This window comes from Ambystoma mexicanum, chromosome 1p (assembly GCF_040938575.1).
Source record: "Ambystoma mexicanum isolate Mex_15411 chromosome 1p, UKY_AmexF1_1, whole genome shotgun sequence".
NCBI classification, from domain to species: domain Eukaryota; kingdom Metazoa; phylum Chordata; class Amphibia; order Caudata; family Ambystomatidae; genus Ambystoma; species Ambystoma mexicanum.
Genome location: NC_090921.1, coordinates 387,994,548 through 388,014,874, shown reverse-complemented (window position 1 = coordinate 388,014,874; position 20,327 = coordinate 387,994,548). Strand labels below are relative to the sequence as shown.

Below are 20,327 nucleotides of genomic sequence, written 5' to 3'. Positions count from 1 at the left end.
TCTCCCCCACACACGACCAACAACTCTCGCAGTACTGGGAAGCCCTGGGGTATCAGGCTCTAACCGACCTGTTCCCAGAGGGCACATTTATCACCCCTCAAAATTGGCGGCCTGACCACTCTAATTCCACGCTAGAGATGCTACAATATTACAGGCTTAAGGCAGCGATACGGGCATTGTGGCCTTCATACCCAGATGAACCCCCAGACTGACCTGAACTCCAATACATTGCAAACTCTGCAAGAGGCAGGGGTATACTATCCTCATACAAAATGCAGCTGGCGAAAGAGGCAAACACATCCTTCAAACCACGGGAAGCATGGGCTAGGGAACTGGAAACAGAAATGACAGAGGAGCTGTGGAATAAGATATGTGCACATACGCGCAAGGTGTCCCCTCAATACCAGATTTCGCTGCATACAATATAAACTCCTAAACCGGCTCTATTACACACCGTATAGAGTGGCGAAATTCACTCGCGCCCCGACTCACACATGCCAGAAATGAAGATCAGAGGAGGCAGATCATCTACACATGTTCTGGTCTTGCGCTGCGATTGAATTGTTTTGGGTGGAAGTGACAAATTCTCTTTCTGAAATAATTGGGTCCCCAGTAGACCCGGACCAATTAGCCTTACTGTTTGGAATCTGGGTTGGGGTGAGTGAACGGAAGATGTCGAAATTTTTGCATGTAAGCACTATTGTAGCTAAAAAATGTATACTGCAGTGCTTGAAGCGTCGCCATCCCCCCACCCCACAAATGTGGTTGAAAGCACTTACCTGGGTACAGAGGTGTGAAGAGGACTATATTGCTACCCTGCCTTCCTCTTCGCGCCCCAAAAACGTATGGTCAGAATTCTGCACTTACTTGAACAGGGATGCAGTAGAATGGAGTTCCACCCCACCACCGACTAGGTAACTGTCTCGCTCGCCTGTCTATATTTGCTATCCCCCCTACCAGACGATGTCTGCAATGGATATTTTGTATTACCTTTGTATGTTTTATGATGTCTATTGTGTCTGATTCCACTGTACTGTACTTGTTTTAACCTCCTGCTAATAAATAAAAGTTTTAAAAAAAAAATAATTAGGAAAGAAATGTTCTGCAACAAGAACTCATTGTGAACTTAAGAATGCATTTAAGTAAAGATACCCAATGTGGAGTTATGAATTTATCTTTGCAACATTCATTGTGGCTCTGCCATACCTAACAGCTAATTACCTACTGAAGGCGCAACTTTACAGGTAGTATATCCAATCTCTATTCTGCATTGAACAACCTCGGTGCTGTACTACCATGCAACCTCATGAACACTACAACCCTTAAAATAGCTTACAATTGACAGCTCGCTTTGAGACTGCCAACAGGTTGCAAAACCTTCTCAACTACATGCACAATTTAAGTACACTCCACATCCTTTTCTATAGATCATCTTGGAGGTTTCAAGGGGAAGCTTCTGTGTACTTTCTGCTGCATTTAGACAAGACCTCAGGAAGTTGAGCGCACCACGCACAGTTATCCGCCCATTTTTGTTATTGGCTTTACACAGGAGGCGTTGTCACGCAGGATCAAAGGTTTTTGCAGTAAATTTGAGCAAAACAAAGGGGAGACTCACCCTCTGCGGTTTTCTGAATGGTACGATGGATGTAACCGTAATGTCTCAGCTCTCGCGCATGCGCAGACGCGTAGAGAGCAGGGACAATAGAATTTAATAGCTTTATTGGTTTCTACGATACACAAAAAAAGCTGCATCGGGCACAATCTTCTTTGCTGTTTGAGAAACCATGTTTAATGTGCAAAACGGATCGTAATTTTTTTGATATGGAGTCCTAAGAGCCATTTCTATTACTGCAACATACACATAAGATTGGACCACAGGGAAATAATTGTTATATTTCCAAATACGGGCGTGTTTTTATCTATTAACAGAACAATAGATATCATGGATTGTGCATCACAAAAAAGTAATTGTGCTTACATTGACTCAATAAATGAGATGACGACATTCATATTGAACATGGAGTACACTTCACAAAATCATATTGTCCACTTGGCAAACGAAAAGATTGCATGGATTGTAGATCACAAACAAGATAGTTGTGTGTTACATTTATATAACTGAATGCAACATAGTCATGTTGTTGGCAGCTAGACAGGGGGTACATGTATATGTTGTGTCATAGCACTGTGGTAGAGACTCACTATCCATAGTTGGCTTAAAAATAGTTAAGTGTTTGGCAGAAAATGTGCATTATGGTAATTTGTTAGTCATTCAGTTATATTTTCATAAATCAATAGAAAAGTAAGGACAAATTGTCATTATATCTTACAGTCTGTCAGAGAGTACTGTAGCAGATAAATTAAAAAAACAAGTTCCACTCTATGGAAACATTCAGGCCTTTCCTAACGGTATCCAAGCGATATATCCACATTTGTTCAAGGCAGCGTATCATGTCACGGTCTCCTCTATAGGGGTTTTTAACTGTTTCGATGAAGAACCAAAAAAGGTCTGTGTGAAAATGAAAATGCTCCTTTGTTTTGAAAGGTGCAACCATAGGTTTGTCCTCTACATTTTTTATACAAGATCGATGTTCATAAATCCTCTGTCGGATTTCTCGTTTCCATTTGCCAATGTATATTAAACGACAGGGACATTTTATACCATAAACTGAACATTTGGTTTTGCAGTTTGTGAATTAATTGAATTTCCAGGTTATTCCATTTAGATCTATTTATTTTAGATCTTTTGTAAAAGCGCAGTCACTGCAAGTTCTGCATCTATAATGCCCAGTAACTGATGTTAGATTCCACAATGTTCTTTGACCGGTTGTTTATGGTTTAGGTTCTTCATAAGTGTGAACGAGGCAGTCTTTAAGGTTCCTATTGCGTTTGAAAGCGAATAGAGGTTTGTTCAAATTGAAAGTTTCTGTAGTGAGGATATTTCAATGGCGCAATACTGTTGTTCTTAAATCATTGCTAATCGGTGTTACTTTGTCTTGTTGTTCTCTTAATGTTGGAGTGAGACAATTGTCGGTTACCATTTCTTGCTCTCTTACGTGCTCTTCTGATGAAGTGAGCAGGATAGCCTCGTTCTTTGAGGCGAACTGTCAATGATTTGCTGGTGCTGTCAAAATCAACTAGTGTTGTACAGATGTGGCGAAGACATAAACATTGACCATAGGGCAGGTTCTTCTTAAGGCTGGACGGATGATAGCTTGAGTAGCTCAGTAGGGTATTTTTAGAGGTTTTTTTCCAGGACGACCTAGAAGCGTCCTTAAGCCCGATTTTCACCTCTGGCTCCTACAACGCTCACAGCAACAACTAACTGTTGGTTCCAATCACGGGACACAAACACGTTTTGTTACGCGACCTCAATATCCTTTTCAGGTACTATGTTATGGCATATTTAGTATCTATAACTGTAGCATGCATTTCTAATTAGTTTTCACGTCTCTATTATACTATGTAGCCGCTGAGCACTAGAGACCGCTTTTACTGTACTTTAGACAGTCAGAACTCAACTCTCAATCCCAAGACGCCATTTTGTGAAAGGTGAGTCTCTACCTTTTCTTACCAGAATCGAAAATAATAAAGGATGTCACACTTTTCAATTTTTAATTCATACACTCCTTTGCAATTTGTAGATCTAATTCATCACAACCAACAACCTTGACATTGTCCTGAAGAAAGCTCTGCGTTCCTGAAAGCCATTTCAACATTAAGACTTTACTGGTTGCATTACTCAAATACGAGCCAGAAACACGATTGTGTCGACAGTAGAATGTGTTCGCAACTTTTTACCACACATTAATCTATTCTGTATCTAGCATTTGTGACATGACATATTTGTCCTTTTTGGTCAACAGTGATTTGACAACTATTTGTTCTTGGTTTTTAACATACATTGTTTTAACACAATTTTGAATTAAAATTTGTTTTATCTGTACAATTATGAGTGTGATTCTCAACAGCTAATTTTAATAATTATTAGCTTTCAGTAAGGTTTCCCCCTTGTGTGTCCAGAAGGGAGGGGTAGTCTGGTTTCTATTTTCTTTTTCTCTTGCTTTCTTGAACCAGGCCCCCCTTTAACAAAAAAGAAAGCTACCGCCCTTACATTTTTCCTCCTACATGGCTGCCTTTCCACCAGGGCTTGTGTAAAGACTTGATCAACCCTTAGCATCAGCATTGAGTAGCATTTCAGCCAAGTTAATAAATCACATTTACTAAGTGGCACAATCACATCAGATGGGATATTACAATTTTTCCTGTTAACCATTAACTGTTGCATGAAACAATAATTGATGAAGTATAATTTCTGTGAATACAGATTCTGATTGCTAGTTGCATCATTTTCTTACTTGTGAAAGAAGACCCAGTGTGTCACTCCCATCTACCTAGTTAACTAGGAGGTATTGTGTCCTATTGTCTTTTTTACTTCGCATCTTTGCTCCCAGGTAAAGGACATTCTACAAATGTACACCAGGCTGGCAATCCTGGTACAAATTCCTCTGTAGGGAATGATATTTACAATTTACTTTTACTGCCCATTTCTCAGGTCGCCCGACACTCCATTTGAGAATGAATTACCTCTTGAAAGCGGTGAGAGAAGGGGGCCTGCCTACGACTAGCTACCTGAATTATGACAGAACCTCTAATATATCGTTAATGTGCTGAAACCATTCTCATACTCTATCTCGGCTGCAATACATTTAATCCCATCACCCCAAGTATCTAGTGAACATGGAAAGGTATTTTGACATGGACACATTTTGCAGGTTGCATGGTTTGCCACAGGTATCTCAAACCACTGTCCTCCAAGTCTAGATAAGTTGTAAAATTTCCTCAGAGCAATATAAATCAAATTTCAAAAAATATATTTAAGTATTGCCACAAGGTGGTCCCTTCTACATCTTCCTTCACTCAGAGCAGGGGCATGCGTTCCCCCCATTGATTTTGTGTCAACATGAGTTCCAGGTTTTAATTGTCCTACAAGTCTCTATTTCTCCTCTTCTCACAGATGTATAAAGCAAAAGAGGTACATACATTTATTTTAATTTGGCTGTTCGCAGACAAGGGATCATCAGAGAAAGATTGGCCCCGATAAGTATGCCGGTCTGGAAATGAGGTGCCGGTAACCAGCACCTTTTCTGAACCGGCAAACTTCAAGTCTGCCGGTAGGGGCAGTGAACTACCGGCAGACCTGACCTGCTGGTATTTCAAGGTCCTACCAGCAGTTTTTTCACTAAAGCACTGGTACCGTTACCAATGGCGCCGGAGCGTCAGTGTTCCCATTATATCGTAGGGGGATCCTCAGGAATGGGAATTTACCGTTCCTCCACCGCCCGTAATATCCCAGTATTACCAAGCAATGGAAACGGTAAGGCGAGGTTGCCGGTAGGCCGCCAGTGCCATAGGCGGCCTACCGGCAACCTCGTAACGAGTGTAATTGTCTCACATATTGTGACCCACTATCTGCAGTCTAGGAGCGAAAACACCTTACTATACCATCCATTTCTCCTCTGGGGCACTGACATGTTTTAACAGAATTAAAATCTGATACAGCACAGACCACAGATCTGGGGTTTAGCCCAGGGCTTCAAACTGTAATATGAGCGAACAGTCAACAACTACGCGGGGGATGTGTTACACATGCAGAAAAGGTCGTCTTTCTCCTTTCAGGGGTCCATCTGTTTGGAATTCATTAAGCATACATTAAACCACTCAGTACATCAATGAAGTAAGCTCAGTAGCATCTAATGTACCCCCTTTTTAGAGCCACCACATTAAAACTTTGGGTATCAGAGTGAAAAGATTTAAATAGATCAGTAGAAACATTACCTTTTTCCTTTGCTAATTTAGCTTGCTGAGCTTGTTTCCGCTTTTCTTCTTGAGTTAGCAAGCCGTATGTAATCTCAACTGGATGTTCGCTCCTATCAAGCCAATTTTTCAATTCAGTCATGTACTCTTTTCCAAACAAGAGTGAGTCCTCTAAATTTGGGAAGTCGGATGGCTTTGGCGCAAGTTCTCGTAAACCGACAGCCTCAAGAATGTTGTCTTGTCGGAAAGACGAAATTAAAGAGTAGGACAGTCCAATGAGTACTAGAGACTTCCTGCAGAGAGAAACAGTCTTTTCAAGGGCCTTTAAGAGCTTGGCACGAGATTCGCGGCGAGACTTTGGTTTGACTTCATACTCGTTGCAGGCTAAAAACATGGGCTTTGCACACTTCAGGAGGGTGAGCTGTAAAGTCCCCAAGGTATTGTCAAGGGGATTTATGACTTTAGAGAAGCCAAGTTTCTCCGCTACAACTCCTTTATCAACCATTAACTGATAAAAAGTATCATCTAAACGTGGCTTCTTTAAAGCTGGGTGTTTGAAATTCCCAATATGTACAAAACAATGAGACTTGTGTTCTGGTTGGATGGGACACTTGAAAGATGCAACCAATTTAGAACAAGTATCTGAATGTATGTCATTTTGAAGGCGGCGGCTGCCAATTACCTCATTTCCTTTAAGGGTATGGAACCCGGCCCATCTTATTAGATCAATTCCAAGTTTCAACACAGAATCTTTATTGGCCAGGATTCTTTTAATAAAATTTCCTGGAATTACAGCATTGGCCAGTTGTTGTGGACTAGGTTTTTTTGGTCCCTTTTTGCCATGTTTTCCAGACTTTCTTCGCCGTCCAGGGAGGTGGAAGTCTTCACAACCGGAGGAATCTGATGACCAAGAGCGGCTACGGCGTCGGTCCCAGTTTTTACTGTAGCGAGCAGGATTTTTGAGGGGGCTACGAGATCTTTTTTCATCCCGGTCTGCTGGGGCACTCGAAGGACCTGTTAATAAAAAAAAAGGTAAGAAAAATCTGTTAAAAAGGAAATGTTCAGATACAGCTGCAATTATACAAAAATGCATACTTTTTCAAGCCCCACACTGCATTCTGAAAGAGGAATAGAAGTATAAGGTTTCTCAGTTGCTGTATTAAAAAGATATGAATAATTTGAAAATTAAATTCTAAAGTAGGAATCCTGGACATACATTCAAACAAAGGATATTTTAAGGTAAAATCAGAGTTCCGATGGGAACGGATTCGGAAGATGAAGTGAATAGCGTGCCTGTGTGCTCTATTGTGAGTAGAATAGGTCTGTAGGTGTATCCTTGTTCCAGTGACCTAACTAAGACTGACATTCACCTTACTCAGTCTGAATGTAAGAAAAATGTAAAGATAGTTGGGTGAAGTACTGCGCCAGGAGTACAGACTGTCAGAACACCACATTTTCATAAAAAATGGATTTATTCAGTCTCAGAGTAGTGGACGGGTCTTATTAGAACCTGATCTCCAAGCCAATATTAAACGAGATGGTGGCACGTGCCAATGTTTAACCCTTTCTCTGGCTTTATCAAGGCATTTACACAATCAAAAAATTGTTATTAACATGAAAATCTGTTGTATTTACAAGTATTTACATGTTTTCAGCAGATTGTTATTCTTGTACACCTTTATACATTTTTTCAAGGCTGTCATAAAGTCACTTTACAGTACAGGCAATTGCCTACAGTATAGTTGCATCCTCAAGCTCCTTTTAGGCTGAGCAAAATGGTTGCAAATTGTGAAGTAACAGTTTGATAAAAAAAGCATTGATGTCAAAGTAAACGTAACCGTTTTTCATGTTAATAACAATTTCTTGATTGTGTAAATGCCTTGATAAAGCTGGGAATGGGAGAAACATCTACACGTGCTACCACCAGGTTTAATGTTGGCTTAGAACAGGGGTGCACAACTGATTTTTACAGAGGGCCGAAAGTACCTTACATGATGGCTATAGTGGGCCGAAAAGTAAATGTGGGTGGGGTGGAAGGCGCTGCGGGGCGTGGCATGGCAGGAGGCTTTTTCAACCCCCAATTTTTATTAAACACATGGAAAAAGAATCCGTTTTGATGAGGTGTAACGATTTTTATTTGTATTTCAAACTTACATTTTGTACTACACATTTTCCATTGTTATAATTTATTTCTATTTAGTTATTGCAAATCGTCTGTTTAATTAAATTATATATATTTTATTGACCCTTGATTGGATATTCCATTATTTTGGACTGCTAAACTTTGCTGTTTGGGTTGGCCGAGAGGAGTATGGCCTTCGTTGAGCCAGCTTTCCACAAAAAGCAAAGGATATACATCTCCTAACTGTGCCTGTTTTTAGCTTTATTATTGGGTTCACTCTTGGAGTGCGACACTATGCCCCATGGCCCCCACCCCTCAACCAAACACTATGCCCCATAGCCCCCACACCTCAACCAAACACACCCCCCACCCCATCTCAACATACACTGCAGACATACACCCATACAGACCCGACACAGCCCCCCCACCCCTGCATCTTTCATCCTTACCCCAATATTTTGCTTTCAACAATGCGTTTCATTAAGCCTTAGCAGCGGAAGGGGAATCGCATGGCATAAGCACTCTTGTATGTCTTTCTTCACCCCTATCGTCTCTCTCTCTCTCTCACTCGCTTCTTCTTAACTCTCCCCATCTCTTTTCTGTATCTCACTTGCTCCCTTTCTCTCTCTTCTCTCACACAGACATTGCTCTGCCGAGGGGGTCAGGGAGCATTTTGCTTGAAGGGCTGGGGTGCGGCTCAGCCACTCCCTGTAAGAAACTCAGGAGATTGCTCCCACCTGCCTCTCGGTTCCACCTGCACCCTCTTACAGTCCTCCATTTTCTCCCATGAGAGTTCTTCCACGTGTGACAGGTCTGCTGCGGTTCATGCACACCCTCCCTCTGCTTTGCACTACCACAACATGACTGCTCCTCCCGGAGTGCCCACAGTTCTTTCAAGTCCCAATTAGGCAGACCATGTAGTCCGTTCAGGGAGGTCCTCATTGAACTGGGAGCCCTTCTCCCAGAGAGGGGTGTCCCTCCCAGTGACGTCCCACTTGCCCAGACCCCTAGGGATGGTCTTGCAGAGCAGGCTCACCTCCCTAGCCTCACAGGGAGGGGCTCCCCTCTGGGGAGAAGGGACAAATTGTCCAGATTTGTCACAGTCCCTCCACACTTTGATGGATTTAATGCCCGGGGTGGCCAGTTCAGGTGTGGGCACTTTGGCAGAAGTCAAAATGGCCCATGACCAGATGCAAACCCGGATATTTTGGTCCTGCAGTAAAGATTTGAGAGCAGTGACCACAGTAATGTTTGTCAAGCTTGTTGATTTCAGGCAGAGACAAATCATGTGGGGTGGGCCAGGCCCATCCCTGCCAGAGCTTTACTCTGAGTGTCCAAAAAGGCACTGATTTCTGTTCTTCCTGTCCCACAAAGACATTCCCGTTTGTGTGACATGCCCACCTGTGTGCCCGGCCCTGCCACGCCAAACCATGCCCCTTCATGGTGAGGCCAGTGTCTGCGTGAAAAGGACATGCACTGGGACGAGAGGGCAGAAGGCATGAGATGTAGAATGCAAATCCAATCTTGTTTCGCTGGCTGGCAGCAATGGGCCCAGCAATTGAACCCTGAGAGCAAGAATAACCCCATGAAACATGAAATCAATCTCTCACTCACTCACTCACACACACACTCACTCACTCTCCATCTATGCCCCCCCTCCCGCAACAAAGCACCCTACCCCAACAAACTCCCACCACCTACCTAGAGCCCCCCCACTGTAAAACGTGCGGGGATCGAGCTTCATTCGGGGCATGCAGGCATATGTCCATTTGAAGGGGCGTTTCTAGGCTTGGCTAACACACATCTCCTTCCACCACAGTGCGCTTTTTCTTTGTCCACAGAAGGAGACAAAAGAAGACTATCAGGCACCATAGGGAAAGAAGTGAAAAGGGATATGCTCGCACTGGAGGTGAGAAAGAGGGGTAGAAAATTAAGTGGAAAACAAAGTTTGCTCATGTTCGTGTCTGAGCCGAATGCGGGATGCCTCGACGCTTACAGGGGAGTCGAGGCCCTGCAAGGGGAAGCTCCTTTTGGATAAGAGCTGGGCGGGCGGTCGTGTTGACACGTGTAACACAAAATAAATGCATGCGGGTAAAGTTTACTGTGGGCAATCAGTGTTTCAGCTGCTTGCTGAGTAGCCAAGCAGCTTTTTTTGAAATCAGGTGGCTGACAACTGACTCCTTGGCTTGAGATAACTGGTGACTATTAACCTTATCTTTAGCTCCCTTTATAATGTATGCTCCCCCTCCCCCCCAAGGGGTGGCTCAGACGGCTTTCTGCTCTAAGAAAAGGAGAGGGGGCATACATTATAATGGAGATAAAGATAGTGTTAATAGCCACTCTAATCAAGGTGCCGCCCTGTCATGAATGCATGACCCCAGAAAGGGTCCCAGGCAAACTGTTTACGTCTGTAATGAAATGCGGCCAAGTGGGCCGTATCTCATTGCAAAAGTAAACAGTCTTGGCGGGCCGCATTTCGCGGGATGGAGGGCCGCATTTGGCCCGCGGGCCGTATGTTGGGCACCCATGGCTTAGAAGAACAAGTTACTTACCAACTTACGTTCTTTCGACTGGATGTTCCTGCCACATATTCCTCATCTAGGATATTCGTATCTCGCCATCCTCGCTGCTTCTGAAAAAATTCTCGCCAGAGGGCGTTGTGCACGAGGTCGTGGAGTCTATGTACCTCGACGGGCTCTGTACCGTGTCGACGTCACCATCAGTAGAAGTAGCTTGTGCCGCGCCCGTTGGCTTCAGGTGTGTTTTTTTCCAAGGAAATATTCAAGGAACACCCAGGCCTGTGAAACTCTTCGTGAGAGAGAAGTGAAACTAACGTAAACTGTAATGCGGGGTAGGATGGGAGGGGTGATGAGGAATACGTGGGAGGAACATCCAGTCGAAAGAACGTTACAGTTGGTAAGCAACTTTTTCTTCTAATGGATTGTGTCCTCCCACGTATTCCACATCTATGATAGACTCCCAGAGCAGTGATTATTTTGGAGGTGGGAGTACCGATTCATTTTTCTCATGAACGGAATGGAGTACCGCCTTAGCAAATAATCCTTCATTGGAAGAAGCATCATCTAAGCAGTAATGCTTGATGAAGGCATGCATTGATGCCCATGTTGCAGCTGAACAAATATCTGCAGAGGCTCAAAAGGTATACAAGTCAGAAACTTAAGTAAAAGATTTAAATCCCAAGTCAGGACATGAAAAGGGACTGGAGGGTACACATTGGTGAGCCCTTTCAGGAATTGAATGATTAATGGAATTTTGAAGTAGGAAACCTCTTCCGAGGATCGTTTGAAAATGGACAGCGCAGCCAGATATCCTCTCATTGTTCCGATCTAGAGTCCCAGATTGACTATATGTAATAGAAAAGAAAGCATCATTGGGGTGCCACATTGAAAAGGGTCCACATCCTGATCCCTGCACCAGTTACAGAATTTATTTCAGCAACACTGGTACAGGGATTTAGCTGCTGGCCTTCTGGCCGAAAACAAAATCTCCATTACGTCGTACGGAAGATCCCATTCCTTGCATCTCAACCCCTCAGAAGCCATGCGTGAAAATTGAGTGTCTTGACCTCTGGATGGAGAACCAAACCTTCCTCTTGCGAGAGAAGATCCTCGCTTTGTGGAAAACGAACTGGAGGGCAGATGGACCTGTCCTGAAGGTCCAGATACCACGTTCTCCTGGGGCAATTAGGATCACGATTCTCCTGAACTTTCTCAACTTCCTGATTACATGAGGAATCACGGGTACTAGCGGAAACGCATACAAAAGCGGAAACTCCCAGTCCACCACAAACGCGTCTCCTAGAGCTCCTCTCTGAGGAAATTCCCTTGAGCAGTACTGTCTGCACTTCCAATTGACCCTGGTCGTGAACAAATCCACTTGAGGGATTCCCCAAAGGGTGAAGATCTCTCAAAGGACTTTGTGAGCTGGTTCCCACTCGTAGGACACTGTTCTGCCTGGTCAGAGCGTCTGCCGCAGTGTTCTGCTCGCCGGCTAGGTCAACTGCCGATAGAGAGATTCCTTCTCATATTGCCCAGAACCAGAGCTGCATTGCCTCTCTACACAGTGGTAGTGACCCTACTCCACTCTTGTTGAGGTAGTACATGGCCACCGTGTTGTCTGTCATTATCAGGACATTCTTTACCCGTACAAAAGGCAGGAAGGCCTTCAGTGCTAGTCTGATTGCCCTCAGCTCCAACAGGTTGATGTTTAGTTTGGACTCCGATGGAGACCAACAACCGCTTATTGTCAGATCATTGGTGTGGGCTGCCCACCCCACGAGTGAGGCGTCCGTCCTAGTTATCTCCGGCCATGGTTGCCAAAAAGATTCCCCCTTCAAAATGTTGTTGCAAGCCCACCAAAGATGGTCTTGAGCAACTGTGCTTGGAACTTGCAGAAGATCTGACATATTCCCCGAGAATTGGGACCACCGAGTCCTGAGAGCCCATTGAAGGGATCTCATCCTCAATCGAGTCTCTGGCACAAGAAAGATGCAGGATGCCATGAGACCGAGCAACCCCTTTTTTTTTATTTCCACCCTAGAAAAGGATACAGACTCATTATCGGGCAGAGGAGTAGGATCACCAAGGGGTGAAGAGAGGGGCACGTTCCCAGCATGCTCTTAATCCAAATAAGCAGTTCCGCCCAGGAGACCTGGATGACCGGACACTCCCACCATATGTGGAACCATGTACCACGGAGAGACCATTCCCTGGGACACATTGGAGAAACATTGGCAAACATCCTAGACAAGGTGACGGGGGGACAGTGCCAAGAATGGAGTATCTTGAAATTATGCTCCATGGCTGCTGTGTACAACCCCCCCACCCCCCCAAAAAATTGATTTAAAGACTTCCTTCCATATGTGATCATCTAGGGTAATGCCCAACCTCTCCTCCCAGGTACGCTTGAATGATTGTCTACCCTCTAGGTTAGCTGTGACCAGACCGTTGTAAATCTTAGAGAGAGAGATCCCTTCCTGGACTTCGCGTCCACAAAAACTTTTTCAAGAGGAGTCAAAGGACGGGTCAGGTTAGCCCGCCAACAGGCCTGGGTGAGGATGCCATTAAACCGCAGGTAATCAAAGATGGAGAGTGTTTTTTCCCGCAACAGCTCCGACAATTGGCCAAACTCTATAAAGTCACCTTGGTGAAAAAGTTGCACAAACCTTTCTACTCCCTGATCTGACCAAGATTGTGTCTCGTGGAACCCTCTGGATCCTATATTAAGCGGGGGACCCCATAGAGAAGATAGGAGGGAAGGCCAAGAAGAAAGGAGATTGTCTGTTGGGCATCCAGGACGCCCACAGAACAGATAGAATTGGATGTGATTTAGCCACCACTGGGAGGGATCGTGGAGGCGCCCATAATAAATCCCTGACTTTGTAGGGATGGACCTGAACATCCTCCACATAAGTCCAGTACGTCCTACGGTCATCCCTCAGATGTTCTAGCATCACCCACAGCTGGGCTGCTTTGTAATAAAATTTAGAATCAGGGAGACCGAACCCTCCGTAAGACTTTGGAAGGGTCAGGGTGGAATATTTCACTCTTGCCCTCTTGCCACTCCATACAAAGCGGAGAAGACGAGATTGCAGTAATACAAAAAAGGAGCCTGGGACAATGCAGGGAAGGGACGAGAAAAGATAAAGGAGTCAAGGGAGCGAATTCATTTTAACCGTGACCATACGCCCAAACCAAGAGAGAGAGTGAGAGAAGCCCATTTGGTCAGATCACTAAAAATCTTGGCTTGGAGAGGAAGAAAATTAAATTCATATACTTTGCTTAAGTCTCTAGGAATATTGGTGCCTAAATATCTGGTGGATTCCCACTCTACCCTCATCCCCAGCACCTCTGATCTCACGGTCCAGCCTACCCATCGGCATAATACATGATTTGGATACATTAATCTTAAGCCCAGAGAATGCCCCAAAAAGGTGAATGAAGCCTAGCAAATGTGGGAGGGATCCGTGAAGCCTGGTCAAGTATGCTAAGATATCGTCCACGAAAAGGGATAATTTTAATGTGCAGTCCCTACACTGCACCCCGGAGACACCACTATCAGCTCTGACCGCAATGGCAAAAGGCTCCATTGCCAGAGCATACAGAAGGGGAGAGAGGGGGCACCCCTGATGTGTCCCTCTGGAGAGCGAGAAACCAGCCGAGGTACACCCGTTTATCAATACCCGAGCTGAGGGACCATTGTACAAGGCCGCGATCCACCCGCAGAATTTGTCACCCAGGCCCGTTTTACGAAGCACCTTCCCCATGTACGGCCATTCGACACGGTCGAAGGCCATGCATGAGGCCCAGGGTTTTCCTTACGTTGTCAGAGCCTTGGCGCCCGGGGATGAAACCTACTTGGTCTCCATGGACTAGAGAGGGGAGGAATTCGGACAATCTATTCGCCAGCAATTTAGCAAGTATTTTAACGTCTACATTAAGAAGAGAAATGGGTCTGTAAGACTGACAAAGCGATGGATCCTTCCCCTCCTTCAGGAGCACCACTATAAGAGCAGACATCATGGTATCGGGGAGGAAGCCAGAGTCTAGGGCAGCATTATACAACTTAGATAGGAAGGGGGCTAACGTGGATCTGAAAGTCGTAAAAAACCAGACACAGAAACCATCGTCTCCTGGCACAGTACCGCTCTTCAAAGATGCAATAGCATCAATGACTTCCTGAGACGAGATAGGGAGCTCTAAAGAATCAGAGTTCTCTCGAGCGAGGCACGGGATTGGAAGAGAGTTCAAGAACCGGTCCATTTCCGTACCATCCCCATGATACTCTGAAGCATAGACACTTTCATAATACTGCCTAAACTGTTCTGCTATTTGGCCGTCCTGCAGAATTTTCTTCCCCGCCCGATCGGAGACCCAATCAACCCTTCTGCTGTTACGAAGCTCCTGCAGCCTCCAGGCCAGAATCTTGTCCGCCTTTTCCCCTTTCTCTGTGTATCGCTTTTTTAAGAACGCAAGCTTTCTCTCCGTCTGACCTACAAGGAGGGCGGATAAGTTCGCTCTGAAGCATCTCACGCTGTCCTGGGGCCATCTGCGTTTTCAACTTACCCCCCCGGTTGAATGGCGTTAATTTGCACCCTCAACTTGAAACCTTCCCTAATCCTCTCCTTCTTCCTCCTAGCTCCCATTTCCATCAGAGTGCCTCTAATATTGGCCTTAAATGCATCCCAAATACCTCTAGTCTCCACTTCCCCAGTGTCGTTAATGCAAAAGAATTCATCAATAGAAGCTAAGAGGGACTGCCTCAACTCCTTATCCATTAGCAAGGAGTCACTACATATCCACCTCAACTTACTCGGGGCAGGGGAAGTGATTCCTAAATTAACTCGAACTAGATCGTGATCGGGCCATGGGACGGTCTCAACCCCAAAATCAGAGACGCAGTCCCGGATCGCAGAATCCGGATTAATGGATTAATCAATCCTAGAGAAGGCTTGATGCACCTTGGAGTAATACGTAAAGAGATTCGCGGTTGCGCCCGACAGGGTGCGCATCCACCAGGCCCAGCTCACCATTAATCCGGTTGAATGAGTCCGCCATCTTCATTTGGGATCTTAGATCGGGGTTAGGTTTAGGGGATTTCCTGTCATTGTCCGGGCACAGAACCATGTTAAAGTCCCCCCTGACTATTGGCGCACCTTCTGCAAATCCTCTGAATTTCTCCCTCATCCCTTCCCAAAAAACATCTTGCCCTTCATTCGGGGCATACACACCCACAAGAGTAAAAAGTCGGCCTTTCACCTCTCCCTTGAACATGATATAGCGCCCTTCCGGGTCAGCTTTGGGGGAGAAGTGAGCATTCGGGGAAATCAAGAGGGCAACCCCACGCTTTTTCGCCACATAAGAGGACTGAAACACCTGCTGGACAGCCCTAAATCTGAACGCAGGCTCCCTCCCCTTGACCCAATGGGACTCCTGCAGGAAGAGAAAATGAAGTTTCAGTCTAACAAATTCCCTCAACACCAAAGATCTTAGTCGGAGAGTTTAGACCCCGCACATTTAGGGACCCCATCGACACCATCTGTAGAGAATCACCCATAAGAAAAGTCGAAGAGTTCTTCCGCCTCCACGAGGGAGACATTTATGAGTGCCCAGCCCCCTATCCTCAGTGCACATATGTAGCCCAGGTAAAGTGTTGTGTAAATCCTAAATCCAGGTAGTCCCATGTGCAAAAACCAGCACACCACAACCCCCAAAAAGAATACCACTTCACCCATCCACCCACCTTACCCTTCCCCACCAACACAAACCCCCTCCGTCCTTCACCCAACCTACCCCTGAACGCCTGGAACGATCGCGACATCCTATTGCCGCACCACCAGGCCACCAAAGATCGCCTCCACCTGGGCGAATTACGCCAAAAGAAAAGCCCCCCCCCCTACTATGAAACCACAATCTAGCAATTCAAACTCCTGAATCCCCCCTCACCAACTAAGCAAAAAGCCCAGTAAACCAAACCTAAAGAAATCGCAACATTCTTAAACTTGGCCAGACAGCCAACCATACAGTCCCAAAGCACAGATCTAAAACAAGACCCTCCACATCAAGGCCGCATCGCTGGCTGCTCCGGGGTGGGCGGCAACACCTTTCTGTACTTCCTGTGCCCCCAGACACAGCGCCAACATGTAGAGTCCGAAGGTTCCTTATGACTCCCCTCCTTCCCAGCTTCCATATCGGGACTTGAGGACCTGGCCCCCAGCAGTTCGCTAGTCACTTTCTGAATCTCAGACTCCGTAGTTAGGGAGTATTTATAGCCATCCACCTCGAACGCGAGTGAGAACGGGTGCCCCCACCTATAACGCACTCCCTTCACCTGCAACCACTTCGTCAGAGGACCACACAATCTCCGGCGCGCCAGAGTGAGCGCCGAAAGGTCCTAGTAGATCATTATTTTAGCACCCTCCCAGTCAATAGGGCCCTTTCTACGCGCCAGCTCCAGAATCTTTGATTTCTCTGCATAGTAATGAAATTTGACTAGAACGGATCTCGGCCCTCCCGCACGACCTCCCGCTCTGTGGGCTCTGTCAATCGTGGGCTCGCTAGTATTCTCTCCATCAAACAGCTTGCTTATGATTGACTTGACTCCTCTTGCAAGGTCCGTCTGGGTCTTCTCCTCCCGCTCTGGGATCCCCAGAAACCTGAGGTTGAGCACTGTTCCCTATTTTAAAGGTCATCGAGCTTAAGAGCAACCTTCTCCTCTCGCCGCTCCAACTCCGCCAGGCGCATGTCAAACCATTTCGAAAAGATCAGCTGAGGACTGATTGGCCTCCAGGGCCTGGACCCGGTCCTCGACAGCATCCACCTTTTTATCGAGGGAGTCCAGCCGCCTGCCAATATAAGCTCTGAAACCGCAGATCTCCGCCAACAGGGCAGCCATACTTTGGCTCATGGACTGAGCCTCCACTGCCTCAGATAGACCAGCTGACTGTATACTGGCCTCCTCTGACGCCTGTTCTGGGGCACGCCGATAGATCTGTAAAGACTGAACCCAGTCCATTAAAGAACCGGAGAGGTGCAGACCACCTCAAATGCTCCAGAGGCAGGCACCAAGAGATCCCCAACCAGATGCCTCCAGAAACACTGCTGCACCTCTTCACAAAAGACCAAGACCTCAAAGCAATCTGATCACTACCCAGCTCAATGCACTCTGAGACCGTATCAAGCAGGACACGTCTGCGAGCTCACTCCTCGAAATCTGACAATGAAAGCCCAAACAAGAGTCCCATGTGCAGCACTCCAGGGGGCCCAAACAAAGACCCACACTCCGCCAAGGGCTGGGACGCCAAACCAGCAGGCCCAGCCCTCTCCAGTCCGGCTCTCGCACTGTCACTGGCCTTCCCCGGGATGCCTTCTGCGAGGTGAACAGCAGCTAACTCACCCACCAGGCCCCTGGCACCCCACAGTCAGGAGTGCCCGACAATACCACCTAGGCGCCTGGGGTCCACTTGCAGGTGTAGGGTGATAGCAGGGCAAGCAGTATCCACCAAGGAGTCCCTCTATGCTCCAATTGCGAGTGCTCACAGTGGGGCTGCCGGGAGAACAGAGCGGAGATTTCAAACAACACCCCCCAAGTTGTGGAGGACACCAGATCCAGCCCAGACCGCTACTATTCCAACAGTCAGAGTCACTGGCCACGTGCATATCACACTACAGGGACGGACCACCTGGCAATGTTCTATGGAAGTCCGTTCGGTACAATACACAGAAGGGCTGCAGACCTGTGAAAAAGCCTCTACGGGCCGCCACGGCCATGCCAAGATCCAATATAGCAGGAGACAGTCCTCTAGGGATCGGGATGGCACCGCCGCCGCAGGCTGAACGTATCTGAATTGCCGTGCTTCACGGGTCCACCCTCCGGGGTTAATTGACGGATACCGCTCTGGCACATGGCAGGACCCGACACCATCGCTCTGGCAAAAAGGGCCGCTGGGCCCGTCGGGGACGCTCCAGGCACCTCGCTCCAAGCCCTCACAGAGGCCACAGCCGTCCCGCCAAAGCACTTAGTGGAGGGGGCGAGCCCGCGGGACAAGCTCCTGCCCCTCCACCTCCGTCAGGCAGCCAGCGTTCGCACGGTTTCAGGAGCCGGGCGGACCTACCCTCTGCTACCGCTCACTCCCGAACAACGGCCGTGCTCCGGCTTCCAGGAACCCACAAGCGCCGGAGGCACGCTCCGCCGGTGCACACCGGCTCCAGCTCACCAAGGGGGGGGTCCAGCCTCAACTCCCAATGGGCTAGGGGGGCCCAAATTGTCAAAATCCGCACCCAGGGGATGAGATCAACCGAGACCAGTCATCACATCTCGGCGCCCCATGGTGGCTAACCCCCTTTTTTTTATTCTTTTACAGACAGCCTGTGCCTACCTTGTTCCTGCACCTTGGCAGTGAACCCATTAAGACGTGGGGCTTGACGTAGACAGTGTGTACACGCATTATTTTTATTTATTATCATCCCCTGCCAGTATACTCATTTATGACTCAATGTGAGTTATCTTTCCTTTCGACACTTGCACTCACTTTCGCTGTTTTCCTATATTTTAGTTTCACTTCCTCAGCATCTCCCAATGCAGTTTCCTTTCAATAAACCACATGCTATTTTGAATTACCATGACTAATCTGTTGAGCCACGTCCAATATTACAATTATTTGAACTTCACCATTATCGTGTCTAATCCGTGGTGCCGATGGAATGCCCATACCCCTCCAGGTGGTATGGGCATTCCATCATTTGGCTCTTATTTATCCACTGACTGAATGTAATATGCATGTTTTTGAATATCTGACCTTTATTTCACATTTGTTATACACACTGCCTTGGTCACTATCTCCCTAGTGCCTTAGCGCAATCCAACTTATTTCTCAAGGACCGAGACTGTTGATTCCCGCAGAACACGGATCCAATATAGCAGTACTCTGATCCACTTAAGAATCAAGGTAATGCAACTATCCTCCTTTCACGTTCCTTTCAACCAACAGTGGGTTTATAGATCAGGATTCCCTTTGAAATTTAAGATGGTGAACGTTGCTTGTCCACATAGGATTAGGAGGAGTTCATATACATGTCCTGACTGCTTTGTATTATATCCCTCACTTTATGGTCACTTGCTATAATGTACTTTGGTCCATAAATGCATAGTGTATGTACAAGCCTTAAATGGATGAATCCCTCTATATATAATGGACAGAATACGTGTGACTTCACAATGAATGATTCACTAGCCTATTGTAGCTACATCTAACAATACCTTTTTTGAATTCTTTGCTTTATTTATGTTTATACCATATTCAACAACAGTTCCACAAAGGCTTCTGAATAAGAGCATTGACCTCGAAACGCGTCAAGCCTACCACATTGGAATCTCTGTTATTTATGATGATGTAGACAATGTATTGCTATTTTATTGCTTCTGCTTCAACTATTGTTTATGAATAAATGGGAGACATCCCTCCCTTTTTACACCATTACCTCTTTTTGATTCCAATAAGGAAAATTAGAATTGAATGTGTCATTTCATAAACAATTTGATAGAGCACCAAAATATTTACTTTAAACAATTCGCCTTTGCAGCGTATCTCAAGAGTGTGCAGGGGACAGGAGGACTCCAATCTTGGGTCCTCTTTTTTTTGTTCATGAGACCGACCAACCTCAGAAAAATCGAAGGCCGGAAGATGTTGAGCATTTTGGAACTTTGTTACCATCTGCAGAATGTGGAGAGCTCTCACCTCAGGAGGCGAGGAAGTATCCAGGACTGCTCAGATAAACAGGAGCTTTTGGGATGGTTTCATGTGGGGCTTCTTGAAATTTAGGGATAAGCCCAGTCTGTGAAGGGAGTGACAGATGTTCCTGAGCTTGTT

At 46.2% G+C, this 20,327-nt stretch overlaps 1 protein-coding gene across 4 annotated transcripts in view; it reads right to left on the bottom strand.

The window, feature by feature from the left end:
• LOC138570755 (SURP and G-patch domain-containing protein 2-like) overlaps positions 1–20,327 on the bottom strand; it is a 1,010,309-nt gene that overhangs the window by 625,622 nt on the left and 364,360 nt on the right. For all 4 annotated transcript variants that reach the window (XM_069649142.1, XM_069649143.1, XM_069649145.1 and 1 more), the window contains one exon: positions 5,839–6,831. In XM_069649142.1, coding sequence (XP_069505243.1) covers positions 5,839–6,831 — 993 coding nt within the window. The remainder of the gene's footprint in view (positions 1–5,838; positions 6,832–20,327) is intronic.